The 23,182-nt window shown below is 40.7% G+C and overlaps 1 protein-coding gene across 1 annotated transcript in view; it reads right to left on the bottom strand.

Moving 5' to 3' along the window:
* Positions 1-23,182, bottom strand: part of XRN2 (5'-3' exoribonuclease 2) — an 80,689-nt gene that overhangs the window by 53,937 nt on the left and 3,570 nt on the right. Inside the window, exons 2-13 of the mRNA XM_060031292.2 lie at positions 8,829-8,956; positions 8,635-8,746; positions 6,623-6,734; positions 5,057-5,115; positions 4,891-4,980; positions 3,844-3,916; positions 3,654-3,704; positions 3,013-3,170; positions 1,579-1,653; positions 1,359-1,492; positions 1,202-1,259; positions 1,011-1,118 (exon numbers count right to left, since the gene is read on the bottom strand). Of these exons, the coding sequence (XP_059887275.1) occupies positions 1,011-1,118; positions 1,202-1,259; positions 1,359-1,492; positions 1,579-1,653; positions 3,013-3,170; positions 3,654-3,704; positions 3,844-3,916; positions 4,891-4,980; positions 5,057-5,115; positions 6,623-6,734; positions 8,635-8,746; positions 8,829-8,956 (1,158 nt within the window). The remainder of the gene's footprint in view (positions 1-1,010; positions 1,119-1,201; positions 1,260-1,358; positions 1,493-1,578; positions 1,654-3,012; positions 3,171-3,653; positions 3,705-3,843; positions 3,917-4,890; positions 4,981-5,056; positions 5,116-6,622; positions 6,735-8,634; positions 8,747-8,828; positions 8,957-23,182) is intronic.

The raw sequence follows: 23,182 nt of genomic DNA on the forward strand, positions 1-23,182 counted from the left end.
TGCCCCTCCAGCCCTCAGCTCCCGAGGGCATCTCGAGCCCTGGCTGAAGACTAGGGGCCTGTCCGTCCTGCTCTGACACCTCAGGCAGCACGGAAGGCTTCTCCTCTCTCTAGGGACGTCCTCCCCCGGCCCCGCCTTCTCCTTAAACGTCCACACTCCTCAAGGCTCCTCACGGAGGCACTTTCACGCTATGTGAGCTTCCAGGGACATCAAGTTCACACTCATGACGGGAGGCATCTCCCACATGCCAATGGTTCTCAAATCTCCTTTCAAAAGACTTATGACCTGCGCTCTACATATATCCATCTAATTGGTTCATGGACTTTTCTCCTCTCAGGTGTCCTGTGGCCCCTCAAACTCAGTACCTCCAAAACGAAACTCACTTCTACCTTATCCCCACCCCATCCTGCTTTACCCCTGGGGCTTGCTACCTTGGTGAATGGCACCAGCAAACTCCCAACTACCCCAGCCAGAAACCTGGACTTCTCACCTAAGCACTCACCCTATCACAGGTAACTAATTCCCGGGTGCTTTGTGACTTTATTTCCTTTTTTTATGTCTACATTTCTTACACAGAGCTGAAACCACCTGCCTTGACTGATGTAATCCCACCCAGACCCCCTATACTCTGCCACCAGAGTACAGAGTTCCTAGGTTCAGAGCATAAGCAGTGCCTATAAAACACACTAGTTCAATTCCAGCATTCTTCTAGCTTTGGAACCCTCATTTCATGTCCTATTGATTAGACAGGTGTTTGGATTTATACCTTAATTAAGATTGAGAGAAGAAATTACAATGCAACTCACACAGGGTGCAGTACATAGTTCCACACAGCAAGCATCACAGCCTTTATAAAATCATCAAAGCACTGACCACTCGTGATTACATTGGTGTTTGATACACTACAGTGATTTAACAGCGCACTCAAAGAGGTTAAAAGGACAATCACAGGATCATCACAGCCTATTAGAGACAGGAGCAATTTAGCTACTGCAATAGAAACACTTTACCTCATCATCCTTTCTCTTTTTAAAAATGCTATCCTCAACTTCACCAACTGCTAACATGATCATCTGTACTCTCTGCAGATTGACATAACCACTTTCTGTAAGGTAACCCTGTAAGTGATAAAATACATGTAAAATGATCTTCTTATAAAAGCAAATACTTCTGTTTTGAAATTATTCAAGAGTGAACTTACCCCAGTTTTGTGTACCACATTTTTGTATATGTTAACCAAACGGTCAATTGCACCTTCCCTGCCACCAGGAAACAAACATTATGTATTAGGACCAGCGTGCACTGTAAAGGCAAGAAGGCTAAAACAACAGTTTGAAGACCGACACAAACATACATACCTAATCTCTAAGGACGGCAGGTGAGGAAGGAAGTCATTTCCCACAAAGAAGCACATGAAGACCCAGTCATCAATGCTCCTCTCAACATCAAATGTGAATGGCAGGCTGGCCATGGTGAGCTCTCTTTCCAAATACTGCAACCAAGAAGGAACGTTGCCATTAAAGCCATGAAAAGGCACCCTCGTTTAGTGGCCCGATGCCAAGAGTCACTGCTACATACCTCACGAAGAACACTGAGACGAAGGAAGATAAACTCTCCTTCTGCACAAGGAAGACTGTCTGCCAGTTCATCGTGCTGCAAGAAAGGGGATGAAGACTCAACACATCTACTCTGAACCCTGGAATTTTCTCCACCCACACAAACATTATGGCTTTTTCTAAAGCAAGACTCACTTTAATATTACAAGTATTAAATAAAAAAGAACTCACCAAACCATTTTAAAAATAAAAATTACCCATAACCTCAATCAGACCTAGACCAGGGATTGGCCAACGTTTTTTGTGAAGGGCCAGACACTAAATATTTTAGCCTGGGGAGCGGGACGTATATGGTCTCTGCTGCATATTCTTTCATGTTTTGTTTTGTTTTGTTTTTACAAGTCTTGAAAAAACGAAAAAAAACCCTCTTAGCTCACACGCCAAATCTGGAGAGCTGCAGTTTGCCAAACCCTGACCTTCACCCAACCAATATTAACATTTTAATGTATATGCCTCATCCTTCTCTGTGAATAAGTATATTTCTTACCTGCTTTTTTCACTCAACATGTCTTTTAAAGAGGTACCATATTCTTAAAACAGAAACCTCTTTAAAGGAGAATAGATATAATCAAGGGAACCCAGAATATGTAGAAACTAGGAGTAACTTAAAAGTACCAAGGGGACTTCCCTGGTGGTCCAGTGGTAAAGAATCTGCCTCCCAATGCGGGGGACGCGGGTTCAATCCCTGGGCGGGAAACTAAGATCCCACATGCCGCAGAGAAACTGAGCCTGCACGCCTCAACTAGAGAGCCTGCATGCTGCAAACCACAGAGCCCACATGCCACAACTACAGAAAAGCCCAAGTGCTGCAACGAAGAGCCCGCGCCGCAACAGAAAAATCCCGTGTGCCGCAACTAAGACCCGACACAGCCAAAAAATAAATAAATAAAATAATTTTTTTAACTAAATAAATAAAATAAAATACATATGCCGTTAAAAAATACCAAGAAGTTTAACATACCTGATTTATAGTTCCTTTTAAGAAGAATAACCATTTGAGACAAATAACTTCTACAAACAAATCAAGTGCAATGGGCATTATTACCTATATGACCTCAGCCTCATGTAGATTATAAGCTGTGTTAGGAAAGTGGGGAGTAGAAAGGATGAGTTCATGTGTGGTTGTTAATTTGTGTTTACTTTAAAGAGCTTTGAAAGATACATCTCTATGAGGGGTAATGGAGCAAGTAGGTAAAAATCTAATCAACCACTGTCTTCTCTTTATCCATTTTTAAAATGAGGCAACCTAAATATACTTAATGCCATCGCACTGTACATTTAAACGTGGTTTAAAAGGTGTATTTTCTGTTGTATTGATATATATCAATATTTTATCACAATAAAAAATAAAATTAAGAAATTTTAAATGAGGCTACTACCACCTCGAAGTTCTTACCTTTCCCTTCTTTTCTCTCGGCAAACCTTCACAGTCTTTGACCTCATGTCCGAACTGATTACAAAGACCACAGGGTTTGGGTTTGTTTGGTTTGAATTCTTCTCTGATAATGGTAAAGTTGGGCTCATGTGTAGCAAGGCCGAGCATAATGAGATCAGCTATCAATCAACAACAACGAAACAGCAAACAGTGAGCACCCTAGAAGACCCTTACCCCATAACCAAAGGCAAGACATTATCATGACACAAGACACCAACGCAAAGAAAAGCCCAAATGAGCACACAGAGGCAGCAAAGCCAAAAAGCCTAAAACTTCCTAGAGGCCAACAAGATCTCCTACAGAAATGTGGGCCTAGAATCTAACTACCACTCAGGAGTCAACACTTGGAAACATTCCATTTTAAAGATATGTGCGGCCATATTAAAAAGTTGAAAAAATGTAACAACAACAACAAAAATTCTAGATAGGTGAATGTTAATCACAGATTGAACAACAACTCTATACTAGTTCCCCCTCACACATAAAATAAGCAAGGCATTTTAGAATTTCCAGGCAACCACAAATAATCCATTACTACACACAAACCCATCGACTTGCTATGGTTTAATCCAAGAGACTCAGATCCCAAAGAAGAAACTTACCATCTGCTCCACATAAGCAATGATGAGTGTTTGGGTCGTGGTTAGGCTGGGCTAGAGAGAAGGGAAATATATATCAAAGTAAATATATTTTATACTATAGGAATATCACATTTTACCAAATATTTTCTATACAATGGCTTGTCTTTTTTAAAATGGAACATATAATCAAATATTTATAGGTGAATTTTACCTCTTTGTCTTCTAATGTAATCCATGATTTTATGTTCCCCTTCACCAGGAGCACTAGCATCAGATAAAATAACCTATAAAAAACAGTTTTTAACATTTGTAGCTCACCCCCAGTTTTCTAGCACAAAAATCAACAGAACTGAATGTCTTAAAATAAACTGGGATAATTCTATTAAGACAGTGTTATTAATTAGAAATTTTTCTTAATTAGGTGTGCATGTGTTAAACATCAAAATTATTTCATTGGTTAACTTACTACTTGGAATAGAAAAAAATGAAATGTTTGTGTCAAACTTAGCCATTAGAAAAACAGATTCAGTTCACAAGTTTCTACTCTTCTCACTGCTACTCAAGTATACAGCATCGAACAATATAAGCCCTGAGAGTAATCAGTAAGAGATATCCATTAAATATAATGTACCATATCTAATTAATAGGGAAACAAGCTTATTATAATTTCTATTATATAAAAGTTTTGCTTAAATTCTCAGGAGAATTTTCTTTAGAGGCAGTCCCATGACTTTAATCTTGCTGTATTTTGATTTCTAATAACAGAAATGACTTTCATATATATGTATTTTAAATCATGAGTCCCATCTTATGGCTTCGCAGTGATGGTAAGAGTACAAAATTGGCACTGAGAGAAAATCAGCTGTCTCTAACTGGACCATGCAAGGCACCCCATTTCTAATAACCCTGGAAGCTTCTCCTTCCTCTAACAGCCAACCAGTATTTTATGGGGGGAAAAGGACAAATAGTATCAGTTGTATCAAAGGACAGCCTCAAATCGTCACCCTAATCTTTATTTTTTTTTTTTTGCGGTACATGGGCCTCTCACTGTTGTGGCCTCTCCCATTGCGGAGCACAGGCTCCGGACGCGCAGGCTCAGCAGCCATGGCTCACGGGCCCAGCCGCTCTGCGCATGTGGGATCTTCCTGGACCGGGGCACAAACCCATGTGCCCTGCATCGGCAGGCGGACTCTCAACCACTGCGCCACCAGGGAAGCCCCACCCTAATCTTTTTGAAGTACGAAAATATGAAACTTACTGTCAAATTTTTCCACCCTGGGTCATTATTTAAACGATCAGCTATGTAATAGCGAAGGCATTTAGCAAGATTGTCCATGAACTCAGTTCCCTAAAATGATAGAAGGAAATAAATTAACCTATCATTTAAGAGTTAGCAATAATTAGCAAAGTATGAGACTACTTACTGGTGTAATGCAGTTGCTGTCAAATCTTTCCTTTATTTCTTCTGGAGGAAGAAAGCCACCTAGAGAAAAAGGGGCAATGCTTTGTTCTACCCATAAACAGTGAGGTAACTATTCGATATTAGGCCAGAACAACAAAAACAATAAGTTGAAATACAAAAGAAGGAGAAGTATTGTCACCTGAGGAACAATGATCCCCCTTTCCGAAGAAAATAAGATTCCTCCCCTCAAATTTAAAGTAAGCTTTAACATGACTGTCAAACAATACATGGTACACAAAAGATACTATATTGTTACATAAAAATACAAAAATTATGACATTCTTCCTAATGCCCCTGGCAGCAGAACACACACACACACACACACACACACACAGAGGTTAGAGGCTCTGATCCTACTAACAGTTCTTAAGATGAAGGGGCCTTAGAAAAACAAAGTTAAAATACTGAATTTATCACAGCTTTACATCACCTAGAGGGATTTAGAAATCCTATTTTTTCCTCTATATCACTGATTAGCTTTTTCTCAAGACACAAATATATTTTATAACATCTTCAAGAAAGAAGACATCTCTAAAAGCAAAGACAGCCTGTTATAAATATAAACAGGTTTTAGAGTATTAATTACAAGCTGCAGCTAAAACACTCACATACTTGCACACTTCCAGCAAATTAAAATAACATTAAAGGCAGTGTAATTATAAGCCTCAGCCAACTACACTGTGTCTCTTTTTCCACTTGCCAAATGCAACATCCTGAACCAATAATCGTGGCTTTCCTGGTCTATCATTTTGCCTCATGGAACAAAACACCAAACAAGCCACCCTGCCAGCACCGCCCTGCACTGCACCACACCCACAGGCATCTTGGAAGAAGCGGTCCCGGGGCGTCAGGGCCCTGGTCGTCCTCCTCTATGACACTCAGCCAACTCCCACCTCTGGACCCATCAGGGCTTTGAGGAACTGCCAAGATGACCACACTCCACCCCACAACCCCCTCCCTGAACTGAGGGAGGCCTGGGCACCTCACTACCTCGGTGCCTGCTGCCTCAACCCAAAGTGAGAGTGTGCATGACTCAGGGAAAGCCTGGAAACATGGTCCCATCATCCCAGGCCTCCTCATCCAGACCTGAGTTCTAGGGAGAAGCAGCAAGCATGCCACCAAGACTGACCTGAGGAAAATGCTTACACAACTGTAGCTTCCTAGCAGCCCCCCGAGAAAAAGGAAGGAAGAAGCACTCTTCATGTGTTTCTAGTTTACAGATCTATAAAGTGAGCTGAAGGGCTGCACTCGCCCTGACAGAAGTTGACAATTTGCTCTCCCTACCAGAATTCCCTCCTTTTATTCCCAAGTTTCCCATTTACTATAGAGTTTGGAAATGAACAAGCTTATTAATGGAAGAAATGATTCTATTAACTACTTTTCCTCAACAGCGAACGTCAATTTCCCTTGGCTATCCTGGGGTCCTGATTAAATTAAAACCGTACCTATTTGTAAGGAGAAGTCTCCACCCCTACACCCCCGTCTGCGTACATCTGATAAGTCCAACCTCAAGGTGCATGTTCTTTACCTTTTGCCAGTATTTCTTCCTTGACTCGCTGCTTCTCTACTGCTGCTTCCATTCCTTCTTTGGATGCTCGGAACCTCCTTGAACGCTGCTGGTTCATTTTAGCGCGTGGCGCCTGAAAACAGGTATTTCATAGTGACATAATACTGTTCCAAACATTCGTAAGTAAATCTGTACATTATTTTGAATCAGTTAGTCTTACAAAAATAGTATGCTAAAACGGAAAAGTTAAGCAATATGTCCAAACAATCCTTTCATTACAGACAGTAGATCCTGGGAGCTTATATTTGGACCAAGAACCTTGAACACTGAACTTAGGTGAGTGAGGGACATGTCAAAAAGACAAACATCCTATGAGGCCACAGCACTTAATACTGCAGGGTCCATGCCCCAAGGCCAGTTCCACTGGGTTATGACGCTTTCAGGCACCCCAGACAGAAAACTCACTTTACTCAAAAGACTCAGCACACAGCAAGTGAGTGGTTTCTACAGAACCAGGATCAGGAAGACCTTCCCTCTGTCCACGACTAAAAGGAAGGATGGTCTCCAAATGGGATTCACAAGACCTTAAAAGCCTTTTTGTATTTCCCACAATAAGGTTCATAATTATCAATAAGGTTCATAATTGTCTATAATAAGGCACAGCAGGTAGAAAAGGAGCAAGGTTTTAATCAAAAGTACTCTTAAATCACTCGAACCAAATGTAACTTACAATCACTGGGTAAGCCTGAATGAAGTGAACTGCAAGGTTTTGCAGTTACTGAACTGGGTTTGGGGCTGGAAGGGACCCTCAAGTATCCTGCCTACATGAAATAAGTTATTTCATATCCTCTTTAAACAGTTCCCTTTCCTGTAAAAGGAGACCACCTAATCTAACTCTTTTAGGTTCTATGATCTACATTTATATTTTAACAAAACATGAGTTATAGACAAGAGCGTGTACATACACATACGAATGTGCATATAACTTAGACCTGATTCAGCAGAAGCGCACAACAGAGTACAGTGAAAGAGCTTCTTCAAGAAACTTAGCTAATGTGAACTGCAATCTGCTCCAAATAGGACATATTCCTGTTCCCTTTATTCCTCACTACACTTTAACTGCAACCTAAGTTTTCAGGTAGCTAAGATTTTTCTTTGAGTAAATAGTATCTCACAGAAAAGTTAAGCTTCTTGGACCCAAGTTTTCCAGATTTTCAAAATTATTTCATTAGCCACCAAAATTATTAAATCTAAAAGAAAGGGAATCAATGTGCATATGGCTAAATAAATTTAGGGTTATGATTTACCCTAATTTTCCTTGAACCCTGATATACAGTTTGCTGGTCATTTATAACTGAAACCACTTGGTATTATTATAAGCTAGTCCCCTCCGAAGTTACTGTGATGACTACTCACTGCCTATAGGATAAAAGCCAAACTGAGTGTGACAAGAAAGGCCTTCTCAAGCCCCTCTCTCTACTTCTCTTTCCAATCTAAACACCTGCAGTTGCCCCAGCATGTCAGTGTGGCCAGAGACACAGAAAGTGTGTGACCTGGCACATTTGAGACATCTGGAAGGTCCTCCTTCCCCACATCTGTCACGTCCACCTCCCTCCTCTGCCCCTGCCCTCCCAATCTCCAATTATTCTTAACTCTTCAAAAAATGGGACAAACGCCCCCTCCTCTCTATTTCCTCACTCCCTTGTAGCACTGACTCCCCCTCCTTCAAGGCCCCCCGCAAGTGCCGTCTAAGGCCTGAGGAAGGCCCTGGGTATCTAACCTTGCACGTCTACCTCTGCCTCTGTCCCTTAAGTGGCGAGCCCTTCAAAGCAAGGGCAGTCACTGACATCCCCAGCCCCTCACGGGATGCGGCACAAAACAGGCACATACACAAAATACATCTGAATGAATAACTGAAAGATGAGGCTTTCTTTCTCAAATTCACTATAGTCAACATTTTTCACGATTTAGCTTACTTTCATTCTAGACACTGGGAACACAGCAAAAACAAAAATGGGGGATTTAGTACTTACCACTCCATCTATTGCCATGTACAGAAGCCGTCTTGGTCTTACAATATTGAAAAGCCTGTCAATGTACTCAAAGATTGCAACCATCATTTCATCCTCGTTTTTCGGTGCTGGTCTACAATGACAAGCAAACGATGTAATATCAAATAGTACTCCTCTGTAATTTGTGACATCAGTAACAAAAATGGGTTACGTACTTGTCTTCAGGATGAGTACAGGGATGGATGATTCCATTCATATCCAAATACAGATTATCAAACTCCACATCATTTGGATTAGGTTTACTGGCATCCACAGGGATCTTTACACCACTGCATTCTTTTGGCTACAAGGAAGTGATAATTAATAGTAGTTTGAACTTTCAAGTCTGAAACTGACACATCATAGGCTCAGTATGAACCTGCTTCATTTCTGAATTGGAAATAAAATACTTTTAGTAATCTTTAAATTATAAGATAGGCTATTTTAGTCCTTAAAGATTCCATCGCAACAAGTTACTCTTGACTACGTGGGGGATAGTTACCAAATTCCCAAATCACTCAGTTGTCCAAGACAGAGACCATGGGAGTCATCTTAGAATTCTCTCCCTTATCGCCCGTTACCAGTAAGTCCTGTCAATTTAACCTGAAAAATGCCTCTCCACACCATCTCCTCTCATTCCCACTACCAACATCAGGCATCACCTCTCACCAAGAGATTGGAATAGGCTTCATATGGGCTGCCCCACCTCCAGACTCTACTGTCTCCAGCCCACACTCTATGCTGTCAGTTTTCTTTCTTAAATACAAATATGGCTGTGTCTTCATCTTCCCTAATTTTTCCAATGATACCACAGCAGGTGCAGACCAATGAGTCCAGCCCTTACCCACCCTGTCCTGCCAAACACTGCTCAGGCCGCCAGATCTCCCCAGTTCCTGGAAGACGCCCTTCCATCTCTCAACACCTCTGCTCCTCCTTCTTCCGCCCAACCAACACCCACTTCCGGAAACCTTATTAATTTTCCAAGGTCTAGACTCACATCAAATGCCATTCACTTTATAACACTTTGTACACATCCCTCAAAAAATTAACTGCTCCGCTTGCATTTCCTCCCAATTTTGCTTATTCACTTGTAGCACTTTTATGGTCTTATAATTAGTTTGTCATTCTAACCCCCAGCTACACTGTGAGTTCTTCCAAAGGCAAGGACCACGCCATACTCACTCCTGGAGGCACTCAGTTGTATTTCTGTGGTAAGCATTATCTTTCTCTTTTTCTACCAGAGCTTCAGCAAATGATAACAATAAAACTGGTTTTTACTCTTACTAATAGCAAAGTCACTTAAAAAAATAACATAAAAAGTATCATTTGTAATAATAAAAAATTGTGAACAACTTAAAAGCCCATCAGGCACATGCTACGTCATGGATGAACCTCAAAAACATTCTGCTAGGGCTTCCCTGGTGGGGCAGTGGTTGAGAGTCCGCCTGCCGATGCAGGGGACACAGGTTTGTGCCCCGGTCCGGGAGGATCCCACATGCCACGCAGCGGCTGGGCCCGTGAGCCATGGCCGCTGAGCCTGCGCGTCCGGAGCCTGTGCTCCACAACGGGAGAGGCCCGCGTACCGCCAAAAAAAAAAAAATTCTGCTAAGTAAAAGCCAGTTACAAAAGACCACAAAAGATCCCATTTACAAGATCCAGAGCAGACAAATCTTTAGACAGAAATAGACTACCTTCAATCTGCGGTTGGGGAAAGGGTGAGATAGGAAGTGACTAAAAACGGTTACAACATTTCTTTGGGGAATGACGAAAATGTTCTAAATTAGATAACAGTGATTGCTGTACCACTGCATATATACTAAAAACCACTGAACTGTATAGTTTTAACAGGTCATTTTTATGGTATATAAATTATATCTCAATAAAGCTATTTAAAAAAGAAATAAAAACAAAAGGTCAACTTAACTAGGAAAAAAAAGAGCCTGTAGAAAGGACTGATGAACTGTAGTACATCCATACACCGGAACGCCAGACAAAAGTAAGATTCAAAGAAATAGGGCTGGAAGGTCATAAATATCTTAAGTCAAAAAAGCAAGGTGAAGAAGAAAAAACACAGTATACCACTTACAGGAAGTTATAAAATACACAAAACAGTATTAGGCATTGTTCAGGGACGAATACGGATGCAGTGAAAGCACAGGAAAGAGCAGGGGAATGATGAACACCAATTTCAGGACAAGTGGGGATCTTCGAGAGAGGGAAGGAATGAGACTGGGCTTCAGTTTGTATGTATAATGGGGAGAAACGGATATCAAAACAGGGAAGAAGCTATCAGTGATCTGTGCAGACACCCTGTAAATCAGGAAAGAGGGGCTTGATCAGAAGCAGTGAATGGGATAAGTGGGGAGGAAAGCAGGAGGTCAATTTAGGAGGTCTATCAAACAAGATAATCTGATGAGTCCAAAACAAAAACAAGCTCAATGAAGGCAGGAGGCTCTGTGCCTCTCCACCTCACCTCTACATTCAAAGTCCACATTTTCCTTTCTCCTGAGCCAAGCAGACACCACACTCAGGAGAATCCACACCCACTTTCTTTATGCTCTCCAAGAAGCCAGACGGTAAGTATTGATCTCAGTTGCAATGACTCATATCTGCCTTTATAAAGTAAAAGCAGCCCTAAACAAGATGGACATGAATGAGTATGGTTGCATTCCAATAAAACTTTACAAAAACAGGAAACCACTGGTTTGCTATATTGCAGCTCTTCAATGAATACTGAATGCAGCTGCATGAGAATTTCCACTTCCACTACCTAGAAAGTATAGCCTGGGGAAGGAGGTATAGGTGGGTCCTAATTTTGAGAAAAGAGCTACAAGCATTCCCAATAAGAAAATGGAACATATTTTTCTCTCCAGAGTTCTGAGGATATCTTCAACACATTAATTATATAAATTTAGAGTTTCTTTCTTCAAGGGAAGATTCTGATACTCAACAAAGGTACTCACTCTTCAAGAGCCTTGCCATTAAATACAATGCCAGTTATCTCCTGCTAGGTTCAAGAGAGATTCTTAATCAATCAAAGAGTAGCTAAAAGGAGAGCTACTCTGAACCCTAAAACCAATTCATTTCAAATAGCTTTTCATTATCTTTCGGGTTTTCCAGATGATAAACTGAGCACACATTGCAGCCTTCCCTTTCTATCCCCAGACCACATAAAAGACTAAAAACAGGGACTTCCCTGGTGGTCCAGTGATTAAGACTCCACGCTCCCAATGCAGGGGGCCTGGGTTCGATCCCTGGTCAGGGAACTAACTGCATCCTGCAACTAAGAGCCCGTTTGCCGCAACTAAAGATCCCGCACGCGGTAACGAAGATCCCACATGCTGCAACTGAGACCCAGCACAACCAAATAAATAAATAATTTTTTTTAAAAAAATGACTAAAAACAAACAAATAACCACAATTGCATAACTGTGCTGAAAAACCAAAAGGAGATCCGTCTGTGACTGATAAATCACATTTTCCAAAATGTGGAAAACTAGCAGATATGATCGGATGGAACACACAGCCTCAAACATGCAGAAGTGGGAGAACACAAGAGGGCTCTGGGCCCAGAGGGGGCTCACAGGACAGCATCTGGATGATCCCGCAGCAGTAGCAGGAACAGCCCAGTGGGTCAAGCCCTGCACTCTCCTCTCCCCTGGCCCTCTCAGGCCCCATGTGGACCAGTCAACTTGAGACAGTTATTCCCATAAAACACGAGTGCTTGCGGAGGAAGGGCAGTCAGTACCCTGGCTGAGCAGCAGTTCCCCGCAGGGGCAGGGAGCACACCTACCCAAAGGCTGGCCGTCAAGGCAGTTCTGCCCTGCAGGAAGCCCACTGCATGGAAAGAGGAAGGGATATATGTATCCTAAACAAGCAGTTGAGAAATTACCCTGGTTGTGCACAAATATGCCAAGGAATCAAAATAAAGAAGGTATTTGAAGAAGTAAAGATGGTACACATACACAAACAGTGAATCTGTATAAAAATACACTCCACAGGTTTTGAAGTAAACCCCCAGAATGAGCTTCACATCAACCTACTGTTCCAGTCAACCTTACACGGCTTTCTGGCTCTTCAAATGTAAGGCGGAAACCACTACTATCAGTAATACCTAACTAAATGCATTTCTGTGTAAGTCTGCACAATATTTAACAGCAGCACTAGGAATATCAGGACTCATGCCTGAGGTTCCACTGTAACGAGAGCTCCCACTGTTGGACAGTAGATAACATACTGTAGAACTTGGTTTTAGACTTCCCTTAAAGCAGCTCAGAACTCCAAAAAAGAACTGCAAAACACAGGTGACATTTTGGGGAGAAAGGGTCAAAAGGCTACTGAAAAATTTAGATTACAGTATTTGCATTAAAAATTCGGGCCATAAATTTTGATGTAGCTGTCAAACAAAAAAAACTTAGTATTTTTAGTGATTAGTGTTTTTTCAAGTTGCATGTATATCAGCTCTCCATTTTTATGCAGTGTTAGTCAACAAGGACTACTAATGATCACTAACGTTTACAGAACACTTAAAATGGGATAGATACTGTTCTAAGCGCTTTTACTCATGGATTATTTCCCTCTCTCCTCACAACAACCCTGTGAGGTACAGAGTACCCCACTTACAGATGAGAACACAAATGCTTAGAGGGGGTAAGTGGCTTTCCAAAGTCACACTTCTGCCAAGTTCAGAGACCAGGATTGAACCCAGTCATCTGAATTCAGAGCTGGTATCTTAAGCAGTATGTCAGACTGATTAATTGCAATTTCACTAGATTCAGCATAAACTTATTGAACACCTATAATGTGTGTCAAGGACTACAGCCAGAACTATGGGGGACACATAATATGCAAGATGTGTGAATCTGATCTTCACTCTCCAAGACAGAGATCATATTGGAGAGCTCGGCTACCAGCATGACTGCATGAGGACTTCTGCCTACCTGCTCCCCAGCTGAACTAGAGAAAACCTTTTAAAAAACCAAAACATTTAAAGCCTTTGGAAACAGTCCAAGGAGCAAACAGCAATCTAGTCAAGAAAAGCTTTGAAAATTCAGAAATGACTTCATTTGCAACAGACCATGGAGAAGTTTACACCCAAGGGCATTCATTCTCAAGAACGGCATAAGGTGTGGTGAAAAGAACTGAGTAGAGAATCAGGGATCTAATGAAGATACAGCCTAGACCACAGACCAGCTGGTCTGCAGGAGAGAACTGGGGAATAAGACAGCTGGGAGGAACCCTCCTGGGGTTAGAACAGATACCAAACATTAATCTCAGAAGCTAATCCTTGGAAGGTGCCACAATTTCACTGCATTAGTCTGTAGAGGAATTTATTGCCTGAGCGCTGTTGAAAACAATGGCGCAATGGACAAAAATCCATGGAATTTAACTGCTGGGTGATCACACGCAGCAGTTAAGTGGGTGAGAGTAGGAGACAGCCCTATGTGTGCCACTGTCATCGCAGGGTGACTGTGGGCACATCAAAACTGCACCTCCCTGAGGATCAGTATTAGAGGCACAACAACACATTGAGAAAGAAACTCACCTCCTTAAAATAATCCAGCCAGTAGCAACATAAATAACAATAACACATCCGGGAAGGGCTTGGGGGGACCAGCACCTAAAATATCCTGTGCGCAGGAAAAAAAAAATTCCAGGCATGCAGAAAAACAGAGAAGTATGACCCACATGCTGGAAAAAAGTCAGGCAAAAGAAACTACCTGTGATAGTGTCCAGATGTCAGATTTAACAGAATAGAGTTTAAAGCAGCTATTATAAATATGTTCATAGAATTCAAGAGACATATGGTTAAAGAATTAAAGAAAGGTATGATGACAACTTTTATCAAATAGAGATAGTAACAAAAACAAGAATTATAAAAAACAAACAAATGGATACTCTGGAGTTGAAAAATACAATAACTGAGATCAAAAATTCACTACAGGGGCTCAACAACAGATTTGAACTGGCAAAAGAAAGAAGTCTTGGGACTTCCCAGGTGGCGCAGTGCTTAAGATCTGCCTGCCAATGCAGGAGACACGGGTTCGAGCCCTGGTCCCAGAAGATCCCACATGCTGTGGAGCAACTAAGCCCGTGCACCACAACTACTGAAGCCTACACTCTAAAGCCCGCGAGCCACAACTACTGAGCCCGTGTGCCACAACTACTGAAGCCCACGCACCTAGAGCCCGTGCTCCACAACATGAGAAGCCACCTCAGTGAGAAGCCTGCACACAGCAGAGAAGAGTAGCCCCCGCTCGCCACAACTAGATAAAGCCCGCGTGCAGCAACAAAGACTCAACACAGCCAAAAAAAAAAACACCAAAAAATAAAAAAAGAATCCTTGGAACTTCCCTGATGGCTGAATGGTTAAGAATCCGCCTGCCAATGCAGGGGACATGGGTTTGATCCCTGGTCTGGGAAGATTCCACATGCTGTGGAGCAACTAAGCCCACGTACCACAACCACTGAGCCTGCGTGCTGCAACTACTGAAGCCCTTGCGCCTAGAGCCTGTGCTCCACAGCAAGAGAAGCCACCACAACGAAAAGCCTGTGCAGCGGAACGAAGAGTAGCCCCCACTCACCACAACTAGAGAAAGCCTGCGTGCAGCAAAAAAAAAAAAAAAAAAAAAAAAAATTCTTAAACTTAGATTAATAGATTATGCAAGCTGAGGAGTAGAGAGAAAAAAGGATGAAGAAAAACGAACAGAGCCTGAGAGAAATATGAGACAGAAATAAATACATGAACATACAACTGGAGTACTGGAAGGAAAGGGGAGCAAGGAGCAGAAAAAATATTCAAGGAAATAATAACAAAAAAGTTCCCAAATGTATTGAAAAACAATAACCTACACGTGCAGGCAGCTCTAACAACTCCAAGTAAGATAAGCACAATGAGACCCACAGACAGATACATCAGAGTTAAAATGATGAAGGTATAAGACAAGGAGAAAACCTTCAAAGAACCAATAGGAAAAATGACGAGTCACTTACAAGGGAACCCCAATAAATTTAACAGCTGGCTTCTAGCAGAAATAATGGAGGCCAGGGACTTCCCTGGTGGTGCAGCAGTTAAGAATCCGCCTGCCAGGGCTTCCCTGGTGGCACAGTGGTTGAGAGTCCGCCTGCCGATGCAGGGGACGTGGGTTCGTGCCCCGGTCGGGGAGGATCCCACATGCCGCGGAACGGCTGGGCCTGTGAGCCATGGCCACTGAGCCTGCGTGAACGGAGCGTGTGCTCTGCAACGGGAGAGACCACAGCAGTGAGAGGGGCCCGTGTACCACAAAAAAAAAAAAAAAATCCGCCTTCCAACGCAGGGGACACGTGTTCAAGCCTTGGTCTGGGAAGATTCCCACATGCTACGGAGCAACTAAGCCCGTGTGCCACATCTGCTGAGCCTGCGCTCTAGAGCCTGTGCACAACTACTGAGCCCACGCACTGCAACTACTGAAGCCCACGCACCTAGAGCCCATGCTCTGCAACAAGAGAAGTCACCACAATAAGAAGCCCGTGCACCACAACAAAGAGTAGCCCCTTAAACTGTATTGCAAAATTGTCAGCCTTCCCTCAAGTAATCTATAAATTTGATATGATTTCAATAAAATCTCCACAGGAAATTAAAAAAAAAAAGAAGAAATAATGGAGGCCAGAAAGCAGTGGGATTACATATATAAAGGGCCGAAACAGAAAAAAAAAAAAATGTTAACCAAGAATCATATATCCGGGAAGGCCACTGTTCAAAAATGAAGGTGATGGCTTCCCTGGTGGTGCAGTGGTTGAGAGTCCGCCTGCCGATGCAGGGGACACAGGTTCGTGCCCCGGTCTGGAAAGATCCCACATGCCGCGGAGCGGCTGGGCCCGTGAGCCATGGCCGCTGAGCCTGCGCGTCCGGAGCCTGTGCTCCGCAATGGGAGAGGCCACAACAGTGAGAGGCCCACGTACCGCAAAAAAATAAAAAGAAGGTGAAATAAAGACTTTGCCAGATAAACAAAAATTGCATTTGTTGCTAGCTGACTGGACTTACAAGAAATACTAAAGGAAGTTCTTCAGGCTGAAAGTTAAGTGACCCCACTAAAGATAATATAATACATTTTTTTAATCCTTTCTTTTCTTAACTGCTATTGCAAAAAAACAGTTGGATGAAATGATATTTTGTAAAATACTATGGCTTACAACACACACTTTAATATAAATGTAATATATTTCCTAGTAACAGCCCAAAAAGAGGTGGGTAGAAGCAAAATAGCAATATGCTATGGAAGTAACCACAGATGGTAAAGTAATAATTATAGCAATGCACTGTAGGGTTTGTAACATTAACAGATATAATACATATAATGACAATACCATGTAAAAAAAGGAAAATGGGGGGACTTCCCTGGTGGTCCAGTGGTAAAGAATCCATCCTGCAATGCAGGGGACGTGGGTTCAAAACCCTGGTTGGAGACCTAAGATCCCACATGCTGCGGGGCAACTAAGACCGCATGCCACGACTACTGAGCCCTCGTGCTTCAACTAGAGAGCCCCGTGTGCCACAAACTACAGAGCCCATGTGCCACAACTAGAGAGAAGCCCGCACGCCGCAACAAAAGATCCTGCATGCTGTAACTAAAGACCCAACGCAGCCAAAAATAAAATTAAAAACAAAAGGAAAATGGTAATCAAGCCATACAGCAGTAAAGGTTCTATATATTACTGGAATTCAGCTAGTATAAATCTAAAGCTAACTCTGGGCTTTCTCTGCCAGGGGCCTGGGTTCAATCCCTGGTCAGGGAACTAAGATCTGTAAGCGTGGTGCAGCCAAAAGACAAAAAAAAAAAAAATCTAAAGCTGATTAAGATGTGTATAGTAAGCCCTTAAGATATATTTTTTAAAAAGATCACTAATGAAATCTAAACGCTACATTAAAAATACATACAGAAAACAGAAAGTAAAAGGGCAAATGTAAATTCAGTGATATCAATAACATTAAATGTGAATGGATTAAACAATCCAATCAAAAGACAAAAGTTGTCAGACTGGATTTAAAAAAATATCCAATTATACGCTGTCTACAGGAGACACACTTGAGATTCAAAGATACAGAGTGAAAGTAAATGGATGGGGAAAGAGACTCAAACAACAACCACAAGAAAACTGGAGTGGCTGTACTAGTATCAGACAAAATACCTAGACTTTAAAAAAGACTTACTGGAAATAATGACATTTGATAATGATAAAAAAGGTCAATCCATCAAGAAGACATAACAACTAGAAACACATGCACTTAGTAACAGCATCAAAATACATGCAACTTTTAATAAATGACAAAAATGAAAGAAACAGACAATTGAACAATAATAGTTGGGAGACTTCAATACTCCACTTTCAAAAATGGACAGAATTGAACAGAAGATCAACAAGGAAACAGATAACTGCAACAACACTATAAACCAACCAGACCTAACAGACTTTTACAGAACACTCCACTCAACAGAATATACATTCTCAACTGCATATGGAACATTCTCTGGGAAAGACCAATCGCTGGGCCATAAAACAAACCTCAATAAAAGCATAAAAATGATGCCAAGTATGTTCTTCAACCACAACAAAGTAATGAACTCAATAATGGGAGAAAAGTTGGCAAATTCATAAACATGTGGAAATTTAACAACACACTAATGAATAACCAATAAATTGAAGAAGATATCAAAAGCGAATCAGAAAATAATTTGAGTCGAATAAAAATGAAGACACAACATATGAAAACCTACAGTGTAGAACCCAAAAGCAGTGTTCAGAGGGAAATTTATAGCTGTAAGTGTCTATAATAAGAAAGATCTCAAATCAACAACCTAACCTTCACTGGAATCATGTTGATTATAACTGATTTGAAGAAGGCCAAGTGAACTGAATAAGATCACTTGAACAGCATGTTTCTTGTAACTATCCTTATATTCTTCTCACAAAAGGTCTATAAAATATTTGTTTAAAATTTTTTTGTATCAAAATATTTGGAAAATTAGAAGCTTCTTTTTAACATGTATTGATATGACTTGAATTATTATTTTATGAAATTAAGAGCCCTATATACCCGTAAATCTTTTCCCATATCGTTTAAGATTTTAAAAAAAAGAAAAAAAAACCTAACCTTCCACTTTAAGACACTAGAAGAGCAAACTAAACCCAAAGCAAGCAGAAAGAAGAAAACAACAAGTATTAGAGAAAAATTTAATGACAGAGAATAAAAAGAACAATTTTTTAAAATCCATGAAACCAAAGAAGATCAACAAAATTGACAAACCTCTGGCAAGTCTGACCAAGAAAGAAAAAAAGCAAGGTGGGAAACCTAGATTTCACTACATGCAAACAGCACAATTCTGTATTACGCAACGTTGCCAAGAGTTAGACATGAAAATATCCCCACTTTTACTTGGACATATAAACTACCAAAAATTAACTTACCAGATAAAATTCTGAAATATCAGTGCAAGGCACTGTTTCATGCACTTAACTTGGATTAACCGACTTAATCCACACAACCACCTTATGTGGCACATATACAGCTGATCTTCTTTATTCACAAATTCCATATTTGCTAATTCACCCGCTCACTAAAATTTTTTGTAACCCCCCCAAATCAATTTTTGCACTCTCAAGGTCATTCACAGACACAAGAAGTATGAAAAATTTGAGTCCACTGACACACACATTCCCAACTGATGTTAAACAAGGCAACATTCTGCCCTATTTCAGCTCTCATAGAGATGCCCAGAGCATAGAGACTGTAGGAACAGGGTGGTGAAATGCAAGAAACTCCAGTTCTTCATCGTTTAGGAGAGTTTAAGTCATTTTCCCAAGACCAGAAAGCTAATGAGTGGAGGACTGTATAAGCCAAGAACACAAGGTAAAGAAACTGATGGTTGAATGAATTAAGAGTAGTTAAAAAGCCAAGAAGAAATAAAATGGAATCATAAAAAAGAAGGAGAACAATTGTAAAATGGAAACAAAGCACAGATGAGACAGACAGCAAACAGATAGTAAGATTACAAATTTAAATCTAACCATATCAATAATCATATTAAATGTAAGTGTTCTAAATGCCCGATTTACAAGGCAGAGATTGGGAAAACAGTTTGGCAATTCCTCAAAAAGGTAAACATGGAATTACCATAAGACCCAGCAATTCCACTCATAGGTATATATACCCAAAAGAATCAAAAGCAGGGACCACTCATAGGTATATACCCAAAGTATTGATCTATTGTACAAATACCTGTGCACCAATGTTCACAGCAGCATTATTCACAATAGTCAAAAGGTAAAAATAACTCGTGTCGGGATATCATTATACAGACTTAAAAATTAACAGTTATAGAATATATGTATCTTCAGGTTTTACAGATGCTCCCAAACTGTTTTCCAATAAAATTAATTGCATTTTCATACAATGGGCTCCACAGTGAAATACTACATAGTAACGAAACAAACTTAGATAAATCAAAGAAACATGAAATCTCATAAACACAGATACAAGAGAAAGTAGAGGTTACGGTACCATTTTTAACAAGATAAGCATTACCAAAACTACTCTTCACTATCAGAAGACAGGATTGTGGGGTGGCCACTGTCTAGAAGGGAGCAAAGGGGAACTTCTGGGGTATGAATACTATGATAATATTCTGTTTCATAATCTGGATGCAAGTCATACATTTTTATTTTGTGAAAATTAACAAGCTATACACAGTTATATAACTTCAATATATGAAGAGTTTAAACATTTAAGTGACTATACATGCATATATGTATTTGTGTATATATACTTCAATTAAAAGGTTTCCAAAATCCGAAAAAAAAAGAGAAAGAAAGAAATTGATACATGCTAAACATGGATGAATCTTGAAAACACTATGCGAAATGAAAAAGTGAAATAAACCAGACCAAAAAATGACAAATATTATATAATTCCACTTATATTAGCTCCTAGAATAGACAAATTCATAAGATAGAAAGTAGGGGAATAGACCATGTTAACACTAGTCAAAAGATCTGGTTATATTAATACTGGACAAAACAGATTTCAGAGCAAAGAATATTACCAAGGATAAAGGTCATTTTATGATGATAAAGGAGCACATTCAGGTATTTCCCTGGTGGCGCAATGGTTAGGAATCCGCCTGCCAATGCAGGGGACACGGGTTCGACCACTCGTCTGGGAGGATCCCACATGCTGCAGAGCAACTAAGCCCACGAGCCACAACTACTGAGCCTGCATGCCACAGCTGTTCAGCCCGCATGTCACAACTACTGAAGCCCACGCGCCTAGAGCACGTGCTCCACAACGAGAAGCCACCACGATGAGAAGCCTGCACACTGCAATGAAGAGTAGCCCCCGCTCGCCGCAACTGAAGAAAGCCCGCGCACAGCAACGAAGACCCAATGCAGCCAAAAATAAATAAATTTTTTAAAAAAGAAAAGTATCAAATCTTCAAAAAATAAGAAACACATTCATCAAGACGACCTAACAATCTTAAGCATTTATGCACTAATAAAAGAGTTTTAAAATGCAAGGAGCAAAAACCAACAAAGCTGAAAGAAGAAACAGACAAATCCAAAAAAATTATAGAAGATTTCCATATATATTGATAGAACAGGAGACAGAAAATCAATGTGCTGTTCAAGTCTTCCATATCCTATCAACCAGCATGATAATATTTACAGAACACTCTACCCAACAACAGCAGAACTTGTGTGTTTTTCAAGTCAAAATGAAACATTTACCAAGACCATATTCTGGGTCATAAAACAAATCAGTTAAGCTTTAAAATACGTAATTCAAATTATGGAAAGTTATGTTCTCTGACAAGGGAACTAAATTAGAAGTCAATAACAGAAAAAGAATGCCTGGAAAATCCCCCAAATATCTGAAAATTAAGGAACACTCTTCTGAATAACCAATGGGCCATAGAAGTCAAGGGGATATGAGAAAGTATTTTTTACTGAATGAAAATGAAAAGACAACATGTCAATGTTTGTGATGTGCCACTGGAACAGCACCTAGCAGGCAGCTTATGGCACTCAACAGAAGCAACTCAAAGAAGCAGCATCAATACAATGACCTCAGCTTCTACCTTAAGAGGACAAGAAACACAAGCTAAACTCAAAATGAGCATAAGAAATAATAAAAAAGAACAGAAGTCGATGAAGTAGAAAAGAGAAAAAATAATATAGAAAAATCAATGAAACCAAAAGCTAGTTCTCTGAGATCAGTCTAGCCAGACTGATAATGGAATAAAAGAGAAAGGACAAAATTAGTAGCAGGAATGAGAGAAGTGACATCACTACATTTTCTATTGATATTAAAAAGATAATAAGCAATCCTATGAACAACCTTATAGGAACAAATTGGACAACTTAGACGAACAAAATCTGTGTAAGATACAAACTACAAAAGCTCATTAAAAAAACAGATAGGGCTTCCCTGGTGGCGCAGTGGTTGAGAATCCGCCTGCTGATGCAGGGGACACGGGTTCGTGCCGCGGTCCGGGAAGATCCCACATGCCGTGGAGCAGCTGGGCCCGTGAGCCATGGCCGCTGAGCCTGCGTGTCCGGAGCCTGTGCTCCGCAACAGGAGAGGCCACAACAGTGAGAGGCCTGTGTACCGCAAAAAAAAAAAAAAAAAAAAAAAAAAAAGATAATCTGAATACCCCTATGTCTACTAAAAAAATTATATTTTTAGCTTAAACCTTCCCAAAAAACTTCAGGTCCGGATGGCTTCAATGATGAATTCTACCAAATACTGAAGGAAGAAATAATACCAATTCTACACAGACGCTTCCACAAAACTAAAGAGGGTATGTACCTCGCAACTCAATATGAGGCCAAGATTACTCTGATACCAAAACTGGACAAAAACATTATAGGGGCTTCCCTGGTGGTGCAGTGGTTGAGAGTCCGCCTGCCGATGCAGGGGACACGGGTTCGTGCCTCGGTCCGGGAAGATCCCACATTCCGCGGAGCGGCTGGGCCCGTGAGCCATGGCCGCTAAGCCTGCGCGTCCGGAGCCTGTGCTCCGCAACGGGAGAGGCCACAACAGTGAGAGGCCTGCGTAATGCAAAAAAAAAATATATATATATAAAAACACTATAGATAAACATCGTTTTTGAACATAAATGTAAAAATTCTCAAGAAAATGTTAGCAGACTGACTCCAACAGTATATAAAAATAATACACCATGACCAGGTGGGATTTATCCACCTGAAATGCAAGGTGTGTTTAACATTTAAAAATCAATGTAATTCACCATGAAAAAAACCCTAAAAAACAGAAAGCATAGTATGAACTAAAAGCATAATGAGACATCTCTAAGAAAACACAAGAAAAAATCTTGGTGACCTTGGCAAAGATTTCTTAAATATAACACAAAAAGCAGGAATACTGAGGAAAAAGAAAGAAAGCAGACTACTAAAATTAAAAACTTTTGCTCTTCTTTGCACTAAGTAAGAAGACAAGCCACAGATTAAGGGAAAATATTTGCAAAAAAAAATC

This window comes from Delphinus delphis, chromosome 15 (assembly GCF_949987515.2).
Source record: "Delphinus delphis chromosome 15, mDelDel1.2, whole genome shotgun sequence".
NCBI lineage: Eukaryota > Metazoa > Chordata > Mammalia > Artiodactyla > Delphinidae > Delphinus > Delphinus delphis.